At 42.4% G+C, this 10285-nt stretch overlaps 1 protein-coding gene across 1 annotated transcript; it reads left to right on the top strand.

Moving 5' to 3' along the window:
• Positions 1 to 212: 212 nt before the first annotated feature.
• LOC137631909 (uncharacterized) lies at positions 213 to 4657 on the top strand. The gene is made up of 3 exons (XM_068363913.1): positions 213 to 1110; positions 4205 to 4354; positions 4647 to 4657. Exons 1-3 carry the CDS (start codon positions 213 to 215, stop codon positions 4655 to 4657), a joined length of 1059 nt encoding a protein of 352 aa, XP_068220014.1.
• The last annotated feature ends 5628 nt before the right edge of the window (positions 4658 to 10285 follow it).

The raw sequence follows: 10285 nt of genomic DNA, 5'->3' as shown, positions 1-10285 counted from the left end.
TTCTGGAAATTAAGGTAAAACCTCTCAACTGATGGTGATCTGGTTCTCTACGGAGCAAGAATTGTCGTCCCTGCTGCTCTCCGCCGTCGTACTCTCGCTCGTCTACATGATAGCCATCGAGGAGTGGAAGCCACAAAGCGACGTGCAAGACAGACTGTTTTTTGGCCTGGAATTGATTCAGACATCACCAGTACTGTCAGAGCTTGTGAATCATGCCAAATGTTGCAGCCTACCTTCAGCAGGAACCCTTATTGAATGATGATCACCCTACGAGGCCTTTTGAGTCTGTCTCAGCTGACTTTTTCAGTGTCGCCGGGAAGTCATTCCTCGTTGTAACCGACCGACTCTCTGGGTGGCCTGTTGTGGTACCATGTAAAGGAGACACTACTGCTTCCAACACCATACGTATCTTCTGTCGTTACTTCAGGGAAGTCGGTGTTCCCCTTCGTCTCAGGAGCGATTGTGGCCCTCAATTTGCCAGCAAAGACTTCAAAGATTTCATGATGAGATGGGGTGTCCACCATATCATGTCGTCACCACATTACCCGCAGTCTAATGGCCATGCAAAAGCTTCTGTAAAAGCCATTAAGCACTTAATTCTCAAGACAGCACCTTCTGGCAATATTGACTGCGAAGAATTTGATCGAGGCCTTTTGGAACTGCGCAATACTCCAAAATTCACAGGTCGCTCTCCAGCACAGATTTTGTATGGCCGCCCACTCCGTACCTGTGTACTTGCTCATCCACAGTCTTTTTCAGAGGAATGGCAGGCCAAGTCTGAGGACTGTGACCGCCGTGCAGCTGCCCGAGCTGAACAAGTAAAACTACAATACGATCAACACGCCCGCCCACTACCCAAGTTGGAAATAGGTCAGACGGTAAGGATCCAAGACCCGACATCAAATCGATGGGAAAAGTTTGGAGTTATCATGGGTTTTGGCAAGTCACGGGACTATGAGGTGCGTCTTCCCAGTGGCCGAGTTTGGTGGCGTAACCGCCGCTTTCTACGTCCAGTGCCAACGCCTGGTGTTGACCCCCTCCCCCATTTACCTGTGGCCCCTTGCACGGACATAGAAAGGTCCTTAGTCTCTAACCCCCAAGTGTTCCCACGTAGATCTCAAAGGCTCATTAGAAAGAGTTCGCTCGAGAATGGAACTACGAGCGCGAGGGGGGGAGGGAGGTGTAAATATATAAAATGTGAGACCGTTACATTAACTGATGTTAACATATTATCATACCTAAAGCAATGTATTATGTTTCCCATTTATTATGTGTCATTTATTATGTCTTGTAAATAGATACACCCCCTATTTACTCTTATGTGTATATGCAATATATTACCATGTTATTATGCATAGTTATTCATTATATTATCAAGTGTGGCAACGCCCCGAAGACATGGCAACAATGTACTTCCCAGCCTTGGGGCATCACACAGTGTGCTTGTATTTCCGTTCGTCACCCAAGGCAGACGTATTTCCTGCCTGTTGTATTTGATTCGTGTATTGCACCTTCTCAATAGAACTTATGTTAACTTCAAGATTGTGTTTCCTTCCCAACCTCTCAGGAACACCCCCAACACTACCCTATGTATTGAAGTTACAAAGAAAATAAATGATGCTATCAACATTCCCTGTGATCACGATGACCAACGTTTGTTAGGAGCTAAGTGTGCTAACTGTCTTATGACCACTTATAATAAAGTAAGGAAAAGTAAATATGATACCATGTGCCCACCGATGGAAAAGACTATAACCGTAAAAAACCATTCTCCTTAGTATGGTGGAGAGACTTAGTTTTTAACCTATTCCACTTTCTTTCTTTACGTGTTTTTTCCATCTTTTTTACCAAAAAGTACTTGGGTAAAATACAAAACTTCTGCATGTCATTATAACTACCTACTAAGAAGGAAAAAAAGTGAATACTATAAGAGAAAGATCCTCGAAGCAGTAACAGACATAAATAAGTTATGTCGTCTCCTGAATGGTATAATGGGAAATGTAAAAGAAAAGAAGCTACCGGATGGATACAGTGACCGGGAACTAGCAAATAATTTTATAGTATTCTTTAGAAACTAAATTGAAAATATAACCAGGTCATTTGTAAATACTCAACATCAGATTAATGATACACCAGGCACACAGACAAAATTAATACGATTTAACAACATAACACAAGATGACGTCACCAGAATTATCAAGAGAGCAAAGAAAACAAACTGGGCGATCGATCCAATGCCAATATCTGAACTAATTGGATAGAGAAACTTTTCTAGTCTAGCCGAAATAATAACGAGAATAGCAAATGCAAGCATTGATGAATGTAAGTTTCCTAAATCTGAGAAAATGGCTATAGTCACACCAGTTCTGGAAAATGCACTGGACTACCAGGAATTAAACTCGTATAGACCTATTTCAAATCTATCCTTTGTCTCCAAAGTGCTTGAATATGTAATTCTTGAACAACTAGTCAGCCACTTAGAAGTAATAGAAGCTTTAGAAGCTTTGCTTGACAACCAATCTGCTTAAAGAAAACTATACTCTACGGAGACCGCCATCTGCTCTGTTGTAAATGATATGCTAGAAATGATGGATGAAAATAAATGTGGTATCTTAATACTGCTTGATCTCAGTGCTGCTTTTGATACAGTGGTGCATGAACTACTACTAAATGATCTATGGTCCATCGGCGTTGAAGATCAAGCCTTCGAATACCTTAAAGACTACTTAGATGGTAGAAGTTACTGCCTACAAATTGGAAACTCTTATCCATCAAATGAACCCTTAAACAGAGGTGTACCCCAAGAGAGTGTACTTGGCCCAATCTTACTACAAAGGCATGGCGTAAAGTTTAAACTATTTGCAGATGACACACAATTTTACTTCTCCATAAATGATATACATGACACTACTGAAACTCTAAACCGAATTCTTGACAGTGATAGAGAATGAATGGCATTTAAACAACTAAAATTAAATGAGAACAAAACTGAATTTGTGGTGATGGGCAAGGGAAAACCGCGTGAGAAACTTAGGCGGTATTCAAATGAACATAAATAATGACTTGGTGCCGATATCTAGTAAAGTTCGAGATATAGGTGTATTTCTTGACTGTAACCTGTCTCTAAATGCCCAAATAGATAATGTAATAAAAACTGCTGGTAATCATCTAAGAAATATTGCGTTTATAAAAAAGTACCTGGACGAAAATTCTGTAAAGAAACTTGTGATAAACTGTGTTATTACCAGGATTGACTACTGCAACTCTATTTATTACAATTTACCAAAAGTGCAACTTAAGAAATTACATAACATAATAAACAGAGGAGCAAGACTGATAAAAGGTGTCCCCCCTTGAGAAAGGATCACCCCTATACTAATTGATTTACACTGGCTGCCGTTCAAAGCGAGAAATGAATTTAAAATATGTACAATAACCCACCAAGTTGTCAGAACCGGGCGTCCAAAATACTTCAGAGAATTGCTACATATTGCGCAGCCAACAAATCGTGCAACTTTAAGAAATTACATAACATAATAAACAGAGGAGCAAGACTGATAAAAGGTGTCCCCCCTTGAGAAAGGATCACCCCTATACTAATTGATTTACACTGGCTGCCGTTTAAAGCGAGAAATTAATTTAAAATATGTACAATAACCCACCAAGTTGTCAGAACCGGGCGTCCAAAATACTTGAGAGAATTGCTACATATTGCGCAGCCAACAAATCGTGTCGACACGAGAATAGTTACAGATGGCTTCAAACTGTTGGAACCTAGATTTATGTCTACTGTAGGCTCCAGAGTCTCTAAATATGCAGCCCCGAGACTATATAATAAGCTTCCACCTAAAATTTGAATGATTGAAGACATTAAGGCTTTCAAGAGGAAACTGAAGACACTCTTATTTCATGAGTCTTTTGACAGTGACGATTTAACAGTAAATGAAAAATATGCGATATAAAACTTTAAATACTTAGAACAAATAAAAGTGAAACAACAGTGGAGGTCCTGTAGAAAATGGGGTTCTCCTGCTGTATGGGACTGGAAAAGCAGCCATCAAAGTTAAGTAAAGTTAGATTAAAATCACGAGTGTTAGTGATATATATTCATCTTAAATAACCACGTGTAGCAAACTCAAAATTCAGCTATCATGGTGGAGATGAGTTTATTTTAACTCTAAGAACAGATTCCTGAATTCTACAGGAATATGTACGGTGACTTGTCATAAACTTAAATCTCAATTGATAGCCAAGTTGGTAGAGTCTTTGCAGGCATGGTTTCAGCTGAGTGAGAGGTTCCAGCTCCACCCCTTTTTCCAGGGGTTACTTTCATCTCTTATATTCTTTGTGGACAGTATGTCCAACCCACTTTTTCACAGAATGCTTTTGACTCTTAACATCTTTGTGGAATATTTTAATCCAACCCTTTTTTCAAGAGATGTTTTCCCACCTTAAGTGATCTTTTCTGTCAATCCTGGATGCCCCACTGGTGCTATATATTCTAAGCTTGCCTTAATAAACCATGAATAAATTGTGAAAATAGTTTCTACCTTGAAGTTTAAATTGTCTGGCACGGATCACACAGTACAGAATGAATATGTATTCATTTACTTTATTGATAATATAATCTATATGGGTATCCTAAGTTAAAAATTGAGATGGACCCCGAGAAGTCTACACTCAGTAGCCATCTTCCTTCCTCTGGTGTGTCACCTATTGTGGATATGTACAAGTATGGAGTCTCCTGTCCAAGTACAGCTGCAGAGTGGAAGGACATTACTGATGACTTTGAGGGAAGGTGGAATGTGCTACATGCAATTGGAGTTATCGGTGGTAAGTATGTGCATCGTCAGAAAATCAGGCAGTTCTGGATTCCAATACTATAATTATGCATCGTCAGAAAATCAGGCAGTTCTGGATTCCAATACTATAATTACAAGATGTGTTGCTCCACCATCCTTCTGGCCCTGGTTGATGCAAACTGCAAGTTCCTGTGGATTGATGTCAGCGGCCTTGGACACCAATCTGGTGCTTGGATATTCCACGCAGGTGAGCTGAATAAATGCATCGTCAAAGCCTCTAATCTTTCTTTGGATTCAAATTCCGCTTTTAACAGAAATTCCGGAATCTTGTGCAGCCTCTCATTAAACTGTTTACCTCCGATATCCATATCCAGTTTGCCAACTGTAAAGGTGTGTTGGACATCTTGCCAACTATGGGAGTTATATAAGAGGGCGAGAGAAACAGGCTTGCATTCCTGTAGCACTGGTAGAGGTCTACCTTCCATTACAAAGTTTGAGCCTTATCATGGTCTAAGGTGATGATCTCCCTGGGAATCGTATAATCCCTGATAGAAGCTTCGGAATTCAAACTCGTGTAACAGTGAGGGTAATTCTCAACAGAGGTGTAAAACTCTAAATCCAAAACGGGTTTAAAGCCCATGCCCTCGCCAATATGAAGGTACCCCTCACTCGGAACCATATGTTCTGCGTAATACCAAGGGTTCTTCGCCGTACAGTCCAGAAGACTTGAGACTGGTGGAGCCTTGGACTTCGGTGCCTGTTGAAGGGCCTCAATGTTTGACTCTAAGGATGCTTGAGGTTTCTTAGGCTCCAAGACCTCCATTAATGCCTCCACTCTTGATGAAGAGGACAACTATTCAACATCAACCAAAGCTGACATGAATGTGGTAGGACACGGACACCCACCCCATGACTTTCTGGAGCGGCAACAAAGCCACCCACCATCCACATAAACCTCTCCTTACTTACCCCCAAACCAACGACCTCTCCAGCCACTTACTGATGCTCATCGGCCTCAGCTATGCTACTACGACTCCAAATTCAGGCCTGCTGCTACGAAATGTGCGAATGGTTGACAGTGGCCAAAAAACCTGTAGGTAGGCCATCGCTTGTGGCGGTGGCCTCCCGTCACTAATCTTTTCTTTTTACATGTTGCAGTTACTGGTGTGAGATTTTTGGTAGACACGGGTGCTTGCCGTTCTCTTCTGCCAAGGTTACTCTGCAGGACATGATGTATTCCAAGTCTACCAACACCCGCCTGGTAGCTGAAAATGGTTATGAAACCTTCTCATTATTGTTTGGAAGCACCAAGTTTCTCATTGCTGATATTACATTGTCAATCCTCGGTGTGGATTTCCTCTCACATTTCCACCTCCTGTTTGATGCCACTCACCGACTAATAGTCAACTCGGACTCGTACTCCATCGCACCTCTTCAAACTGCCCCTTCCGACCTCGTTCTCCACATCAGCGCACCTAGGCATGCCTACACCCACCTCCTCCCGTCGTACCCAGAAGTTTTCTGTCCAGAACTTCCCACCAAACATGGTATTTATCACCATATCAACAATGGGGCCCCTAGTGTTCACCAGATTCAGGCGTCTGGCACCAAATCGTTTGGCAGCTGCTAAACAAATGTTTTCTGAAATGAAAGAAATGAGCTTTTGCCAAAAAGGCCTCAAGCCTATGGTAGTCACCCTTACACATTCTCCTGAAGAAAGAAGGCTCTCTGCATCCATGTGGGGATTCCAGGCACCTGAACATGCAGACAGAACCGGATCACTACACCCTCCCAAACGTCACTGACGTGACCTTGCACAAAGCGAAGGTTTTCTCCACCCTTGACCTCCTGAAGGAGTGTTATCTGGTGCCCATGAACTCAGAAGACATCCAAAGACCGCCATCAACACTCCTTTTGGGACATGCACCTTCAATGACTCCTGTCTGGCTTCGTAATGCTGGGGCCACTTTTCAATGGCTTATGGACGGCATCTTATGGACATCCCCTTCTGTGTATGTTACGTAGACGACAAACTTGTGTTCTCTTCCTCGAGAGAGGAACACCTCCGGCACCTACTCATCGTAGTCCGGTAAGACAAGTGTACCTTTGGCTCCAACGAAGTATCGTTTTTATGGCGCCCCATCACTAATGTAGGAGTCCACCCCCTGCCTGAGAAAGTAGCTTGTTATTCAGATCTTCCCCACACCCTTGACTGTCAATGCACTACAGTAATTCTTGGGCATGATCAACTATTATTGCTGTTTCCTGCTAGCTAGCGCCGCCATTCTTGCCCCCCTTTACGCCTCCCTCAATGGCAAGCCAAAAGACCTGAAGTGAGGTTCCCTTCTAGAAATGGCCTTCTGCAACGCAAAGAATGCCCTATCAACCACTGTTGCTCTAACTTTTCCTGTGCCACATACCTCTCTCCTTCTCTTCATTGATGCCAGCAACCTTCCTGTTGGTGTAGTATTTGAGCAAGTGGTCAGCAGCCCGCCAAGCCCATTGGGCTTCTTCACTAAAAAACAGTTCAAGGCAGAATTCAGCTACTCTACCTTAGACCACGAATTGCTGGCGGTGCACTTGGCTGCCCATCAATTTTGCCACTTTAACAGTCCAACACCTGGTCCTCCCGTCAACCCCAATATCTCTTTGCTGTGGCTGAATACAGTGGCACCCTTCAACATATCCCTGGGAAAATTAATCCCATTGCCAATGCCCTGTCAAGAAACACATTTGCTGTCATTCACTTCGGATTAGATTACAACACCTTGGCAAAAGCTCAATGAAAAGATCCATAATACCAAGCATGTAGGACATTCTGCACATCCCTCCTTTGGGAAGACATCCCCTCGACAACTCCTCCACCCTCCTCTGTGACGTCAGTACTTGTAGACTTATACCGTTGATACCTGTTCCATACGCAGAAAGGCATTTTATTTTATTCATGGCCTTTCACATCTCTCATGACGATCTACTGCAGAGCTACTGAAGATGAAGTTTGTTTGGCACAGCATTACTAAGGATGCTAATGATTTGGTCCGTGCCTGTATTTCATGCCAAACTTCAAAAGAACATTGACACACGGATTTAGGAGTGGGCAGCTTTCTTCAACCTCAGCGTCGTTTTGCCCACATTCTCATCGACATAGTAGGTCCCCTACCCACATCACAAGGATATCATTAACTGTTTACCATCATCGACCACTCCACTCGTTGACCTGAAGCCATTCCCATGGAAACGGCAACGTCCGCCTCATGTACATCTGCCCTACTCCCAGGATGGATAGCGAGATTTAGTATCCGTGAGCATATTACTTCTGATAGGGGTACCACTTTCACCCCTCAATTGTGGACATCATTAGCAAATCTCTTGGGAATCATCCTATTTTAGATCACCGCCTATAACTCTACTTCCAACGGAATGGTTGAATGTTTTCAACGCAGCCTCAAAGCATTTTTGATGTCCAGCTGCAAGGACTCCAACTGGTTAACCCAACTTCCCTGTTTCCTCCTTGGACTAAGGACCACTTCTAAAGACACCCTTGATATCACGGCAGCTGAAATGGTGTATGACGACCTATTTGTCGTCCCTGCTGAATATTTTCCGTCTGCAACCTCCTCCGACAATCTCCAGCACCTGTCACGTTGTTGGAAATTTTACTCCATGCCACCAGACTTACAAACCCCTAGCTAAGCAACACATGCCAACAGATCTGCACTTGGTAGCGCACATTTTTCTGCGCAATGACACTAGCAAGCCACCGCTAGATACCCCGTAAATGGGCCCTTTATTCATTATCCGTTGCACGCTGAAGGCTTTCTTCGTCAACGTTCATGGCCTAAAACCTGCAAATCTCCTGCCAGATAACCCTCTTACAGTATGCCTCTCAAGAGCAAGTTGCCCTATTTCGCATGTTATTTTTAGGGGACCCATGTACTGCACGTGTTTTATACACTCTTGTACACTGTAACAGTTTTGCTTCTTATCTTAACACTCGCTCTTCCCTGTACTGTTAATAAACCAATCTGCATAAACCTGATAACACAGATTTTTTTTTTTAATTTATGTGACGTTCTTACTTGCAAATACTGTTATTTATTCTTGATGTCTGTTTGATAATCTTTAATTGCATTCACCTTGAATCTCAGATATACCCTAATTGGCGCCTCACACACATACTGCATGTGTTTCATACACTCGTACAAATATCCACAATACATGAAAAGAAATTTTTTAAAAATGCTAACAATATAAGACTATACTGGCACACTATATCTAAAGCTCTATGCAATATGTTTGATGAAAATTAGTTTAAATTATGATAAACTTTGGAAATATCGTTTTGGAAATAAATGGGAAAAAATGCTGAAATAATAATAAAAAGACCTTAAGTTTTCAAACTCGCCTATCCTTGACCTGTAACCATATGTACTCCCTGGTCAAACTTGGTCTTCTTTATGTGTCGAAAACCGCTCTTCATGAAGTGGAACGAGCTGAGGAGGTTATCTGCTGGCAGTTACATCTTCATAGCCATCTTCTGACATCAAACATTCTTGTTAAGCTGCTGGTTGTTGACCTTGTCATACATGTTGTTCTCCTGAAGTAGACCAACCAGACGATCCTCCTGGTCATCTGTCAGCTTCACATGTAACCTCTTGTTTCTTTTTGGCATTGCCCTATTCATCCTGGGTTTCCAGTAGTATGTTCTCTGGTATGGCCACTGGGGTGTCCTCAGCCACGGCCTCTTCTTGTAGCTGGTATCTGCCTTGGTTTTTCCTCCCTTTGGCATTGTTAAAGATGATCAGGGAAGTAGATTATGGAAGACAGCTAAGTAAGTTCTATCTGTCAAGGTTGTAAAGAACGATGCAATCTGTTGCAGTTAAGTGCAGAACTTGTAATTATAGCTGCTTGGTTTTGCACACTATTTTTATTGTTTTCAGAAGTGAATTAGACGAAGGTAGGTTGCAACTTTATCAATGGTTTATCTTAGATGGTTGAAGCTTGAGCTCACATTAGTTCTACCTTAATCCTCTTTATCTTAATCCAGTAGTGCCTATGGAAATAAGAGGGAGCGTATGGGTCCTCTTTATCTTAATCCAGTAGTGCCTATGGAAATAAGAGGTTTGAGAGGGTTTGATCTGATAAGAGTGAAGCTAGATCGCACTTATTGAGTGTCGAGGACAGCTCAAGGAGCACAACCATTCCCATAATTGGTTCTCGCTTGAGGAGACTGAGCCTTAAACATATTCGCTCTAGCCTCAATTTGCCCTCGACCGATACATCTTTCATCGATCTCACTCGCTCTTTTGACGCTCTCTGCAACTTTTAGATCGAGGTTCTCTTTTTTACATGACAAAAAACCGAGTTATGTTCTTTTATTTGAATAGACCATTCCTCAATCATGTGCAACCATGGGAAACCAAGGTGTGACAAACCTCCGGTCAACCGTCGAATATGCGACCTGCATTGACTAAGTCAAGTCT

Source organism: Palaemon carinicauda, chromosome 40 (assembly GCF_036898095.1).
Source record: "Palaemon carinicauda isolate YSFRI2023 chromosome 40, ASM3689809v2, whole genome shotgun sequence".
NCBI classification, from domain to species: Eukaryota; Metazoa; Arthropoda; class Malacostraca; order Decapoda; family Palaemonidae; genus Palaemon; species Palaemon carinicauda.
The sequence above is the reverse complement of the archived record's forward strand: the minus strand, read 5'-3'. Positions and strand labels throughout refer to the sequence as shown.